At 38.4% G+C, this 15,193-nt stretch overlaps 1 protein-coding gene across 1 annotated transcript in view; it reads right to left on the bottom strand.

The window, feature by feature from the left end:
- LOC102399908 (membrane cofactor protein) overlaps positions 1-15,193 on the bottom strand; it is a 37,519-nt gene that overhangs the window by 19,729 nt on the left and 2,597 nt on the right. Inside the window, exons 2-3 of the mRNA XM_044942562.2 lie at positions 14,204-14,392; positions 13,798-13,900 (exon numbers count right to left, since the gene is read on the bottom strand). Coding sequence (XP_044798497.2) covers positions 13,798-13,900; positions 14,204-14,392 — 292 coding nt within the window. The remainder of the gene's footprint in view (positions 1-13,797; positions 13,901-14,203; positions 14,393-15,193) is intronic.

The raw sequence follows: 15,193 nt of genomic DNA, 5'->3' as shown, positions 1-15,193 counted from the left end.
TGATGTACTCTGCATAGAAGTTAAATAAGCAGGGTGACAATACACAGCCTTGATGTACTCCTTTTCCTATTTGGAACCAGTCTGTTGTTCCATGTCCAGTTCTAACTGTTGCTTCCTGACCTACATACAGGTTTCTCAAGAGTGGTCTGGTATTCCCATCTCTTTCAGAATTTTCCACAGTTTATTGTGATCCACACAGTCAAAGGCTTTGGCATAGTCAATAAAGCAGAAGTAGATGTCTTTTTGGAACTCTCTTGCTTTTTCAATGATCCAGCAGATGTTGGCAATTTGATCTCTGGTTCTTCTGCCTTTTCTAAAACCAGCTTGAACATCTGGAAGTTCACGGTTCATGAGGCCTGGCTTGGAGAATTTTGAGCATTACTTTACTAGCGTGTGAGATGAGTGCAATTGTGAGGTAGTTTGAGCATTCTTTGGCATTGCCTTTCTTTGGGATTGGAATGAAAACTAGAAGTGTGATTTATATTTGACTCCAAGATGGCACAGTAGAAGGTTGTGCACTCCTCTTCTCTGAGACCTCCAAAACTACAACTCACTGCTGAACAACCATCTACAGGAGAATGTTGGATCCCACCAAAAAAAGATACCCCCCATCCAAGGGCAAAGGAGAAACCTAAGTAAGACAATAGGAGGGTTGAAAATGCGTTTAGAATCAAACCCCACACCTGCCAGAGATGCTCAGAGGGCTCAAACAAACCTTGTGTACACCAGGACCCAGAGACCTCACAGAAACTGAGCCAGAACTATGTTTGAGTATCTCCTATGGAGGTATGGGTTAGCAATGGCCTGCTGCAGGGGTAGGGGCTCTGGGTGCAGTAGACCTGGGTATAGCATAAGCCTTCTAGGAGGAGGTCACTATCAACCCCACCATAGAGCCTCCAGAACTTACATAGGACTGGGGAAACAGGCTCTTGAAGGGCACAAACAAAAGCTTATGCACACAAGACCCAGGAGAAAGGAGCAGTGACCCCACGAGAGACTGACCCAGACTTGCCCATGAGTGTCCAGGAGTCTCCAGCAGAAGTGTGGGTCAGCCGTGGCCTGCTGCAGGGCTGGGGGCACTGAGTGTAGCAGTGCGTGCATGGGACCTTTGGAAGGAGGTGGCCATTATCCTTGTTACCTCCACCACAGTTTGGCCTCAGGTCAAACAACAGGGAGGGAACACAGCCCCACCCATCAACAGAAAATTGGATTAAAAGGTTTACTGAGCATGGCCCCGCCCATCAGAACAAGACCCAGTTTCCCCCACAGTCAGTCTCTCCCAGCAGGAAGCTTCCATAAGCCTCTTATCCTTCTCCATCAGAGGGGAGACAGATGAAAACCACAATCACAGAAAACTAACCAATCTGATCACATGGACCACAGCCTTGTCTAATTCAGTGAAACTATCAGCCATGCCATGTAGGGCCACCCAAGACGGATGGGTCATGATGGAGAGTTATGACAAAACATGGTCCACTGAAGAAGGAAATGGCAAACCACTTCATTATTCTTGCCTTGAGAACCCCATGAACAGTGTGAAAAGGCAAAAAGAGAGGACACTGAAAGATTAACTCCCCAGGCCAGTAGGTGCCCCATATGCTACTGGAGAGCAGTGGAGAAATAACTCCAGAAAGAATGAAGAGATGGAGCCAAAGCAAAAACAACACTCAGTTGTGGATGTGACCAGTGATGGAAATAAAGTCCAATGCTGTAAAGAGCAATATTGCATAAGAATCTGGAATGTTAGGTCCATGAATCAAGGCAAAGTGGAAGTGGTCAAACAGGAGATGGCAAGAGTGAACATCAACATTTCAGGAATCAGTGAACTAAAATGGACTGGATGGGTGAATTTAACTTAGATGATCATTATATCTACTACTGTGGGCAAGAATCCCTTAGAAGAAATGGAGTAGCCATTATAGTAAACAAACGAGTCCAAAATGCAGTACATGGATGCAATCTCAGAAATGACAGAATGATCTCTGTTCATTTCCAAGGCAAACCATTCAATATTATGGTAATCCAAGTCTATGCCCCAACCACTAATGCTGAAGAAGCTGAAGTTGAATGGTTCTATGAAGACCTACAAGACCTTCTAGAACTAACATCCAAAAAAGATGTCCTTTTCATTACAGGCGACTGGAATGTAAAAGCAGGAAGTCAAGAGATACCTGGAGTAACAGGAAAATTTGGCCTTAAGTACAAAACAAAGCAGGTCAAAGGCTAACAGAGTTTTGCCAAGAGAAAGCACTGGTCATGGCAAACACCCTCCTCCTACAACACAAGAGAAGACTCTACACGTGGACATCACCAGATAGTCAATACCAAAATCAGATTGATTATATTCTTTGCAGCCAAAGATGGAGAAGCTCTATACAGTCAGCAAAAACAAGACTGGGAGCTGACTATGGCTCTGATCAGACTTAATTTGAAGAAAGTAGGGAAAACCACTAGGCCATTCAGGTATGACCTAAATCAAATCCCTTATGATTATACAGTGGAAGTGATGTATAAATTCAAGGGATCTGATAGACAGAGTGCCTGAAAACTCTGGATGGAGGTTCATGACATTGTACAGGTGGCAGGGATCAAGAGCATATCCAAGAAAAAGAAATGCAAAAAAGCAAAATGATTGCCTGTGGAGGCCTTACAGGTAGCTGAGAAAAGAAAAAATGCAAAAGGCAAAGGAGAAAAGGAAAGATATACCCATCTGAATACAGAGTTCCAAAGAATAGGAAGGAGAGATAAGAAAGGCTTCCTCAGTGATCAATGCAAAGAAATAGAGGAAAACAACAGAATGGGAAAGACTAGAGATCTCTTCAAGAAAATTAGAGATACCAAGGGAACATTTCATGCAAAGATGGGCAAAATAAAGGACAGAAATGGTATGGACCTAATAGAGGCAAAGATATTAAGAAGAGATGGCAAGAATACACAGAAGAACTATACAAAAAAGATCTTCATGACTTAGATAACCATGATGGTGTGATCACTTATGTAGAGCCAGACATCCTGGAATGCAAAGTTAGGTGGGCCTTAAGAAGCATCACTACAAACAAAGCTAGTGGAGGTGATGGAATTCCAGTTGAGCTATTTCAAATCCTAAAAGATGATGCTGTGAAACTGCTGCACTCAATATGCCAGCAAATCTGGAAAACTCAGCAGTGGCCCAGGACTGGAAAAGGTCAGTTTTCACTTCAATCCCAAAGAAAGGCAATGCCAAAGAATGCTCAGATTACTGAACAATTGCACTCATCTCACATGCTAGTAAAGTTATGCTCAAAATTCTCCAATTCAGACCTCAACAGTACGTGAACTATAAACTTCCAGATGTTCAAGTTGGATTTAGAAAAGGCAGAGGAACCAGAGATCAAATTGCCAACATCTGTTGTATCATGATAAAGCTAGAGAGTTCCAGAAAAACATCTACTTCTGCTTTATTGACTATGGCAAAGCCTTTGACTGTGTGGATCATAACAAACTGTGGAAAATTCTTAAATATATGGGAATACCAGACCACCTGACCTGCCTCCTGAGAAATCTGTATGCAGGTCAAAGAAGCAACAGTTAGAACTGGAGATGGAACAATGGACTGGTTCCAAATCAGGAAAGGAGTATGTCAAGGCTGTATATTGTCACCCTGCTTATTTAACTTATATGCAGAGGACTTCATGAGAAATGCTGGGCTGGATGAAGCACAAGCTGGAATCAAGATTGTGGAGAGAAATAGCAATAACCTCAGTTATGCACATGACACCACCCTTATGGCAGAAAGCAAAGAAGGACTAAAGAGCCTCTTGATGAATTGAAAGAGGAAAGTGAAAAAACTTAAAACTCATCATTCAGAAAACTAAGATCATGGCATGTGGTCCCATCACCTCATGGCAAATAGATGGGGAAACAATGGAAACAGTGAAAGACTTTATCTTTTGGGGCTCCAAAATCACTACAGATAGTGACTGCAGCCATGAAATTAAAAGACGCTTGCTCCTTGAAAGGAAAGTTATGACCAACCTAGATAGCATATTCAAAAGCAGAGACATTACTTTGCCAACAAAGGTCTGTATAGTCAAAGCTATGGTTTTTCCACAGCCATGTGTGAATGTGAGAGTTGGACTATAAAGATGGCTGAGTGCCGAAGAATTGATGATTTTGAACTATGTTGTTGGAGAGGACTCTTGAGAGTCCCTTGGACTGCAAGGAGATCCAACTAGTCAATCCTAAAGGAAATCAGTCCTGAATATTCATTGGAAGGACTGATGCTGAAGCTGAAACTCCAATACTTTGGCCACCTGATGAGTCACTGGCTCATTGGAAAAGACCCTGATGCTGGGAACGATTGAAGGCAGAAGGGTAGGAGAAGGGGATGACAAAGGATGAGATGGTTGAATCGGATCACCAACTCTATGGACATGAGTTTGAGTAAGCTCTGGGAGTTGGTGATGGACAGGGACGTCTGGCATGCTGTAGTCCATGGGTTGCAAAGAGTTGGACACAGCTGAGTGACTGAACTGACTGAGACCTCAACTGTAAGAAACACTTAAAGGAGTCTTGCAAGGTGAAATAATAGGACACTAGACAGAAACTCAAATTGTTGTGGAAAAATAAAGATCTCACTAAAAGTAAATTCATAGGCAATTTTAAAAGTTAGCATTGGATTACAGGTGGTTTGCTAGTACAGTTTTTGTAGTTAATTTGGCATTAATTCAACTTGGAATTCTATAACTGTAGGAAGTTAAATGTAGTCCCAATGGTAACCATAAACAAAATAGCTATAGAATGTACAAAAAAGGAAATAATGCAGAAACTATTCATTTCACTATAAAAATCAACTAGACACAAAAGAAAAAAAGTAATGCTGGAAATTAGGAACAAAAAAGCTAAAAGAAAACACAGAGAATTAGGTAAAATAAGGCAAGAAAAATAGCCTTTAAGGAAAGGAAGTAGCCCAGAAGAAGAACTACCTGGAGTGGAGACAAGCAATATACCTTATAAAAAGTTCAAGGTAATGATTATAAGAAAGTTCAAAAAAGTCAGAAGTAGAATGTATGAATATAGTAAGAAATTTAATAAATGATGAAATATTTTAAAAACCTGAACAGAGCTGAAGAATATAATAGTTGTAATAAAATGACACCAGAAGGATTCAACAGTAGATTACATGATTCAGAACAATGGATCAGCAACTAGAAGACGGAATAGTGGAAATCACTAAAGCTGATTAGAAAAAAATTGAAAAAAAAATGCAGATGGTTTAAGAGCTCTCTGAGACAATATCAAACATATTAAATAATTTGCATCATGGGGCCCCAGAAGAAGAAGAGGGAGAGAAAGAAGCAGAGAATTTAAAGAACAGATAACTGAAAATTTCCCTAACATAGGAAAGGAAATAGATTTCTAGGTCCATAAAGCAGAGTCCCAAACACAGTGAACCCAAAGACACCCACACCAAGATGCATTGCAATCAAACTGGCAGAAATTAAATAGAGAGATCTTAAAAGCAGCAAAAGAAAAGCAGCTGGCTGCATATAACAAACTCCCATATGATTATAAGCATTTTCAGAAGAAACTTTAAAGATCAAAAGGCAGTAGCATGATAAGGTTAAAAGGATGAAAGCTAAAAATCTATATATAAAAATCCTGTACCTGGCAAAGATATCATTTAGATTTGAAAGAATGTTACAGACAAGCAAAACTAAAAGAATTCAGCACCACTAAATGGGCTTCACAAAAAAATGTTAAAAGGATTTTTTTTAAGTAAAAAAGAAAAGGCCACAGCTAAAAAATATGAAGATTGGGAAGGAATTATCTTATTTGTAAAGGGAAACATACAGGAAAGGTAGTAGATAAACCATTTATAAAACTAGTAGGAAGGTTAAAAGACAAAAGTAGTCAAATCATACACACACACACACACACACATATAAAATAAGAAGGTGGTAAGGGATGCACAAAACAATGAACTATAAAATATGATGTCAAAAACATTAAACATGAGAGGAGAGGAGTAAAAATAAGTGTAGTTGGAATGTATTTGAACTTAAGAAATCAGCAATGTTAAGCAATCATGAAGTTTTATATAAAAATCTCATGGTAATCACAAACCAAAAATCTATAATACATACATACACACACACACACAAAAGAAACAAATCCAAACTCAACATTAAAGATACTCATCAAATCACAAAGAAAGATAGCAAAAGAAGAATGAATGAGAACTGCAGTAACAAATGATTAAGAAAATCATTAATGATTAATGATTAAGTAAATGATTAAGAAAATGACAAAACATGGATACCTACCAATTATTATTTTAAATGTAAAAGAAACAATGGTCAAAAGACATGGAGTGGGTAAAGGGGTAAAAAACAAGATCTAATGATATGCTGCACCAAAAAGACTCACTTCAGATATAAAGGCACAAAGTCTGAAAATGGAGGAATAAAAAAATGTATTCTATGTAAATGGAAAACAAAAGAAAGTTATAACCCAAATACTTATCTCAGACCAAATAGGGTTAAAACAAAGACTGCAGAAGAGACAAAGTAGAACCATACATAATGATCAAGGGATCAGTCCAAGAAGGAGATACAGCAATTGTAAATACATATGTATATAATAGACAATCCGCTAAATACATAAGGGAAATATAACAGATATAAAGGGAGAAATTGACAGCAACACAACAATCAAATAGGACTTTAACAACACACATACATCAAAGGACATACAGACAGAAAATCAATAAGGAAGCATTGGCTTTAAATGATGCATTATATCAGATGAACTTAATAAATATGTATGGAACATAGATCCAAAACCAAAAGAATATAGATTCTTTTCAAAGACACATGGAACTTCCTCCAGGGTAGGTCATATTCTAGGCCACAAAACAAGCTTTGGTAAAGAAAATTGAAATCATATCAAGCATTCTTTCTGACAACAAAGACATGAGACCAGAAATCAGCTATAAACACTAAGGAGGCTCAACATTATGCTGCTAAACAATGAACGGACCGCTCATGTAACCAAAGAACAATTTTTTAAAAAACTGGAGACAAATGAAAACAAAAATACAATGACTTAAAGTCTATGAGATGCAGCAAAAGCAGTTCCAGGAGGAAACTTTATAGCAATAGAAGCTTACCTTAGGAAACAAGAAAAATCTCAATTAAACAACCTAACTTACACCTCAAGGAAGTAGGAAATGAAGAACAAACAAAATCAAAAGTTAGTAGAAGGAAAAAAATATCTTAGAGATCAAGGCAGAAATAAATGAAATAGAAAATATATAAAAAAAAGATGAAAGATAAAAAGACCTGGTACTTGGAAAACATTAAAAAAAATGCTAAAGCATTTAGCCTGACTCATCAATTAAAAAAAAAAAAAGAGGGTCTAAATCAGTAACATCAGAAATCAAAATGTAAAACTTACAACCAACACTAAAGAAACAAAGAGGATCATAAAAGGTTACCATGAACAACTATATGGCAATAAAATGAACAGCTAAGAAGAAATGCACAAATTCCTTGAAACGCACAATCTCCCAAGACTCTACCAGGAAGAAAGAGAAAATATTAACTAATTAATTATTAGTAATGAAATTAAGTCACTAACAAAAAAACTCTCAACAAACAAAAGTCACATAAGGTGACTTCTATCAAACACTGTGAGAAGAGTTGACACTTATCCTTCTCAAACTAACAATATATTATATAACCCAGGTAATATGGCCAATATTTTATAATAATGATAAATCAAGTCTAATCTATTAAAGTTTTGAATTGCTTTATTGTACAGGAGATCCAACCAGTCCCATTCTAAAGGAGATCAGTCCTGGGATTTCTTTGGAAGGAATGATGCTAAAGCTGAAACTCCAGTATTTTGGCCACCTCATGCGAAGAGTTGACTCATTGGAAAAGACTCTGATGCTGGGAGGGATTGGGGGCAGAAGGAGAAGGGTACGACAGAGGATGAGATGGCTGGATGGCATCACCGACTCGATGGACCTGAATTTAAGTGAACTCTGGGAGTTGGTGGGAGGGAGGCCCGTGTGCTGTGACTCATGGGGTTGCAAAGAGTTGGATACGACTGAGTGACTGAACTGAACTGAACCCCTGAAACTAATAGAATACTGCAAACTAACTATGCCTTATTGATTGAAAGAGAACACCTATCCTTCTCAAACTATTTCAAAAAATTTAAATGAAAGAAACGCTTTGAAATGCATTATAAAAGGCTGGAATCACTCTAATACTTAAGCCAGACAAAGACACCAAAAGAAAATTACAGCAAAATAAAATTACAGACCAATATCCTTGATGAACTTAGATACAAAAATGCTTAGTAAAATATTAGCAAATAAATTAAAAAATACTTTAAAAGGCTCATACACCATGATTAAGTGGGATTTATCTGAGGGGTGCATGTGCTGTGCTTAGTCGCTCTGTCATGTCTGACTCTTTGTGACCCCATGGACTGTCACCCTATAGGTTCCTCTGTCCATGGGGATTCTCCAGGCAAGAATACTGGAGTGTATTAACATGCCCTCCTCCAGGGGATCTTCTCCACCCAGGAATCCAGCTGGGGTCTCCTGCATTGCAGGTGGATTCCTTAATAGTTGAGCTACCAGGAAAGCCCTACCAGGGCTGCATGGATGGTTCAAAGTCACAAATCAGTCAATGTGATACACTATAATAACACACGGAAGAATAAAAATCATAGATTATCTCACAGATGCAAAAAGCTTTTAACAGATTCCAGATCCATCTATGATAAAAACTCTTAACAACATGGAAATAGAAGGAAGGAAGAAAGCATTGCATGCATGCCCAGGTGTGTCCCACTCTTTGTGACTGTATGGACTATGGCCAGCCAGGCTCACCTGTCCATGGGCTTCTCTAGGCAAGAATACTGGAGTGGGTTGTCATTTCCTTCTCCAGTGTATCTTCCCAGCCCAGGGACTGAGCCTTCATCTCCTATGGCTCCTGCATTGAGGCAGATTCTTTACCACTGAACCACCTGGGACATTCCCCATAAAGGGAAAATACCTCAGTATAATATAGGTAATATTTAAGATAATATATTACTTAACTTATATGCAGAGTACCTCCTGTGAAATTCCAGGATGGATAAAGCACAAGCTGGAATCAAGATTGCCGGGAGAAATATCAACAACCTCAGGTACACAGATGACACCTCCCTTATGGTAGAAAGTGAAGAGGAATTAAAGATCCTCTTGATGAAGGTGAAAGAGAAGAGTGAAAAACCTGGCTTAAAACTCAACATTCAAAAACTGAAGTTCATGGCATCTGGTTCCATCACTTCATGGCAAATAGATGGAGAAATAGTGCAAAGAGCGACAGACTTTATTCTCTTGGGCTCCAAAATCACTGTGGACAGTGACTGCAACCATGAAATTAAAAGATGTTTGCCCCATGGAAGAAATGCAATGACAAACCTAGACAGTGTATTAAAAAGCAGAGACAGTACTTTGCCAACAAAGGTCCATCTAGTCAAAGCTACAGTTTTTCCAGTAGTCATGTATGGATGTGAGAGCCAGACAATAAAAAAAGTCTGAGTGCTGAAGATTTGATACCTTTAAACTGTGATGCTGGAGAAGACTCTTGAGAGTCCCTTGGAGAGCAAGGAGATCAAAATAGTCAATCCTAAAGGAAATAAACCCTAAATATTCATTGGAAGGACTGGTGATGAAGCTGATGCGCCAATACTTTGGTCACCTGATGTGAAAAACTGACTCACTGGAAAAGATCCCGATGCTGGGAAAGATTGAAGGCAGGAGAAGGGGATGACAGAGGATGAGATGGTTGGATGGCATCACTGACTCAATGGACATGAGTTTGAGCAAGCTCGGGAGTTGATGATGGACAGGGAACTCTGCCGTGCTGTAGTCCATGGGGTCGCAAAGAGTTGGAAATGCCTGAGTGACTGAACAGAACTGAATAAATTCAGTAAAGTTGAAGGATAAAAAATTAGTATTCAGAAATCTGTTGTGTTTCTAAAAGACCTCTACTTTACTTGGAGTACTGTAAAGTACAATGAGAGAAATTGAAGATGACAGAAAAATATGGAAAGATATATCATGCTCATTGATTAGAAGAGTTAACACTGTTAAAATGATTATATTCATTTTAGTAGGCTAACTAATATGAAGCACAGGCTCCCAAGAGAAATATCAATAACCTCAGATATACAGATGACACCACCCTTATGGCAGAAAGTGAAGAAGAACTAAAGAGCCTCTTGATGAAAGTGAAAGAGGAAAGTGAAAAGGTTGGCTTAAAACTTGACATTCAGAAAACAAAGATCATGGCATCTTGTCCCATCACTTCATGGGAAATAGATGGGGAAACAGTAGAAACAGTGGCAGACTTTATTTTGAGGGGCTCCTAAATCACTGCAGATGGTGACTGCAGCCATGAAATGAAAAGATGCTTGCTCCTTGGAAGAAAAGTTATAACCAACCTAGACAGCATATTAAAAAGCAGAGATATTACTTTGCAAAGAAAGTTCCATCTAGTCAAAGCTGTGGTTTTTCCAGTGAGAGTTGGACTATAAAGAAAGCTGAGTGCTGAAGAATTGGTGCTTTTGAACTGTGGTGTTGGAGAAGACTCTGGAGAGTCTCTTGGACAGCAAGGAGATCCAACTAGTCCATCCTAAAGGAAATCAGTCTTGAATATTCATTGGAAGGACTGAGGCTGAAGCTGAAACTCTAATACTTTGGCCACCTAATGCAAAGAATTAACTCATTTGAAAAGACCCTGATGCTGGGAAGGATTGAAGGCAGGAGGAGAAGGGGACGACAGAGGATGAGATGGTTGGATGGCATCACCAACTCAATGGACATGAGTTTGAGTAAACTCTGGGAGCTGATGATGGACAGGGAGGCCTGGTGTGCTGAGGTCCATGGGGTTGAAAGGAGTAGGACATGACTGAGAGAGTGAACTGACCTGAACTAATATAAAATGATTATATTCATTTAAAGACCCTTCAATAGACTAACTGGATTAAGAACACCCACACACACAAAATGGACTATAAGTCAGTCATAAAGGCTGGGAAATCTTGTCATTAGTGACAATGTGGATTGGCCTATAGAATATTATGCTAAGTGAGACAAGTCAGACAGAAAAATAGAATATTGCATGATATCATTTATAATTGCAATTTAAATACAAAGCAAATGAAGAAACAAAAAAACAGAAACAGACTCCACCTTCAGTTCAGTTCCATTCAGTCGCTCAGTTGTGTCCGACTCTTTGTGACCCCACGGACTGCAGCATGCCAGGCCTCCCCCCATGAACAGTATGAAAAGACTCCAGTTACAAAAAACAAAACAGTGTTTGCCCTGGGAAGTGGTGGAGGGAGAAATTAATTAAATGAGTGATATTAAGAGATACAAATTTCTAGTTACAAAAGAGATGTTACAAGGATATAATGGGGAAAATAGTCAATAAAGTGTAATAACCTTGTATGGTGATAAATTGTATCTAGACTTATCATGTTAATCACTTTGAAATGTATAGAAATATCAAATCCCTATCTGATGCACCTGGACTAATTTAGTTTGTAGGTAAACTAGTCTTTAATTCAGAGAAGGCAATGGCACCCCACTCCAGTACTCTTGCTTGAAAAATCCTATGGACGGAGGAGCCTGGTAGGCTGCAATCCATGGGGTCGCTAAGAGTCGGACACGACTGAGCGACTTCACTTTCACTTTTCACTTTCATGCATTGGAGAAGGAAATGGCAACCCACTCCAGTGTTCTTGCCTGGAGAATCCCAGGGACAGGGGAGCCTGGTAGGCTGCCGTCGATGGGGTCGCACAGAGTCAGACACGACTGAAGTGACTTAGCATAGCATAGCATAGTCTTTAATTAAAAGTAAGAAGAGAGCTCTAAAATAATCAACCTAATGTTACAACTTAAGGGACTAGTGAACAAAGATATACACACAAAACTAGCAGAAAGAAGTAAACAATAAAGATTAGAGCAGAAGGAAAATTAGTAGAGAATATCGAATGAATCCAAAAGTTGGTTTTCCAAGAGAGGAAGAAAACGGATATACCCTTAGCTAGATGGACTAAGACAAAAAGGAAGATCAAATTACCTAAATCAGAAATGAAAATGGTGATATTTCCCTTAGTTCTACAGAATTCAAAAATATTGTGATACCTCTATGAATAATTTTATGACAACAAATGGGCAGCCTAGATGTAAAAGACAAATTCATGTAAACACAAACTCTACAAGACTTCATTAAAAAATACAAAATCTGAATTGGTTACGACGAGTGAGGAGATTGAATCAGTAATCAAAAATTTCCCAATAATGAAAAAAGTACTGGAGCTGATGTCTTCACCGTTCTGCCAAACATTTAAAAGAGAAGTAATACCAATTCTTAGCTTAAAATTGAAGAGGAAGGCAGTCTTCTGAATTTATTTTGATACCAGTGTAATGACACCAAAGCTAGACTAAGACATTACAAGTAACCAAGCTACAGAACAGTATTTCTTATAAATACTCATGTAAAAATCCTCAATGTGATACTAGCAAACAGTTCATCAGCATATAGAAAGGATTAAAAACCATGACCAGGAAGAAATTATTCCTGGAATGCGAGGATGGTTCAACATGAAGATCAATCAATGCAATATATCACATCAGCAGAAGGAAGAGGAAAAACCCACATGATCATCTCAACTGATGAAGAAGAATCATTTGATAAAATTCTACATTTTTCATGATAAAAAATATTCAACAATCTAGGAACAGATGGAAACTCCTTCAGGCTAATCAGTACCACACACGAGAAACACACAGCACAGTATCATACTCGGTGGTGACAACCTGAAAATTTTTCCTCTAAGATGAACAAAGGCAAAGATGCTTAATATTAAGAAAACCTGCTGCATTCCAGTGTATTACATTTTAATTCTAAAATCATATTTTTAAAATAAATGCCCAGTATCTCCAATATGTAATATTAAAGGAGCCCTACAGGGGGAAAAAAAGCTATTATTAAATGCTCAGTACCTCTTTTTGAGATGTTTCACTCCTTTGTAGCAGTGTCAAAAATAAGGTTTTCCAATTAAGAGATTATGATCAACATTATCCTCCAGGCTAAGCAAATCAATTTAGATCCTTAAAACTACAGATTATCTCAAAATAAGAGTATCTTTGGTTGACAGTTCTACTTCCTAGTTCCATAAGCCCCATTTCAACTCTAAGAATTGGCAATTTTAAATTATTGTCAAGACTAAAGTTACCATGATTACTACATTTCTAATTTATACAATAGGTTTGTTATTACATATAGTAAGTTATATGGGCTTCCCAGGTAATGCTAGTGTTAAAGAATTCCCCTGTCAACGCAGGAGACACAAAAGATGCAGATCCGATCCCTGCGTTGGGAAGATCTCCTGGAGTAGGAAGTGGCAACCCACCCAGGTATTCTTGCCTGGAAAGCTCCATGGACAGAGGAGCCTGGCAGAACCCTGGCAGTCCATGGGGTTTCAAAGAGTTGGAAACGACTGAGCGACTGAACACACACATAGTAAATATACAGTTTTGCTTTACTTAAATTTAAGCTTCTTTCTAATTACACATTTTTCAGGTCTTCATAAATAGTGCAATAATTGTTTGGCTACAAGTACAACTTGTCACACAGAAAACAAAATGAAATCTAGTTTATAGAAATGTTTAAAAAGATGAGCAAAACAAAAATGGAATTAGTAATACTGAACCTTACTTTCTGTAATGACCATCTTACTTACCCTGGATTGCAAGCAAAGTGAGCCTGTGAGCCAAACAGAACACTTTCATTCACGAAGTTAACTTGGCCATTTGCAGGATCTCCTAGATTAGGACATGATTTTTCTAAAAGAAAATATTCAAATATGTTGGTTTATACTAATTTCAAAAATAGATTTAAATCTAATTCAAAAGTCTATATTGCTTGTTCGAATTCATGGGAATCTTATTATTCATTTAACTATTATTTTCTTTCCATATTATATGGCCAAACAAGATTCATATTTACCCAGGTAAACAATTACCAAGAAAAAGATTCCCTGGGGATTTTTCAAAGCCTGAACAAATGCACAGATATCTAAAAATATAGGCACACTAAGATGTGTGTAAATATCCAGCACTATAAAACATTTTTGTTTGTTTATTTACCTACACAGGCATCCTGGAGAGATGACCATGTATTATTATCTTGACAAACAGCAGATCTGGGGAGAGCAGGAAGCTTGGGCTTGAAACCTAGACGACACTCATATTGTACACATTCCCCAGGACGATAATTGGGTTTAAGCTCACCTTGGAGCATCATAGTTTTAAATCTTGGTGGATCACCACAAGCCTCTAGGAACAGAGAGAATAAGAACATGCAAGTGAAGTACTTTATCTCTTTCATCAGCCAGGGACTGCGGCCTGGCCTCAGGTAGGCACTACAGAATAGATTCAATGACTGTCTCATGCTTTCCCAGGTGGCTAAGTGGTAAAGAATTGCCTGAGGATGCAGGAGACGCAGGAGATCTGGGTCCAATCCCTCAGTTAGGAAGATCCCCTGGAAGAGGAAATGGCAATCCAAAATCCCATGGACAGAGGAGCCTGGCAGGCTATAGTCCATGGGGTCGAAAAGAATTGGATACAATTGAGCACGCATACACGCCCATGCTTTTACCCATGCGGTAGTAGTAGCAAAGGATGTGTCTTGCTTACTTTAAATAACCATCTATGAGCTTTTTTGGTTTGTTGAGGAATAAGGTGAACTTTCATTCAACACAATTGAAAAGATAGCATCTATGTTTTGGGTTTTAAAATGTATTTATAGGTATGTGTCATTCCCTCTTCTTTCTAAATTCATCATTTCAAAACTCACCTCTCCCTAACAAGTCTTGTAAGGTATATGGCTCTCTGATCAGATTACTCTTTCATAGTTTAGGCTCAGTTTCCTCTCAGACGGCAATGTCCTAGAGGGCAGAGATCATATGCCTTCTTTCTGTACTACACTCTGTACACACTGGGTAAGAGGTAATATCAAATAAACATTGTGAATTTCATAGGTCAAAATAAATATGGACTAAAGTGTTTAAAAATATAACTTCTATTTGTTTTGTATTAGTGAATTGTTCAGTCGCTCACATCCAACTCTTTGCGACC

Source organism: Bubalus bubalis, chromosome 5 (genome assembly GCF_019923935.1).
Source record: "Bubalus bubalis isolate 160015118507 breed Murrah chromosome 5, NDDB_SH_1, whole genome shotgun sequence".
In the NCBI taxonomy this organism is placed as follows: domain Eukaryota; kingdom Metazoa; phylum Chordata; class Mammalia; order Artiodactyla; family Bovidae; genus Bubalus; species Bubalus bubalis.
This window is presented reverse-complemented; position numbering and strand designations above follow the sequence as displayed.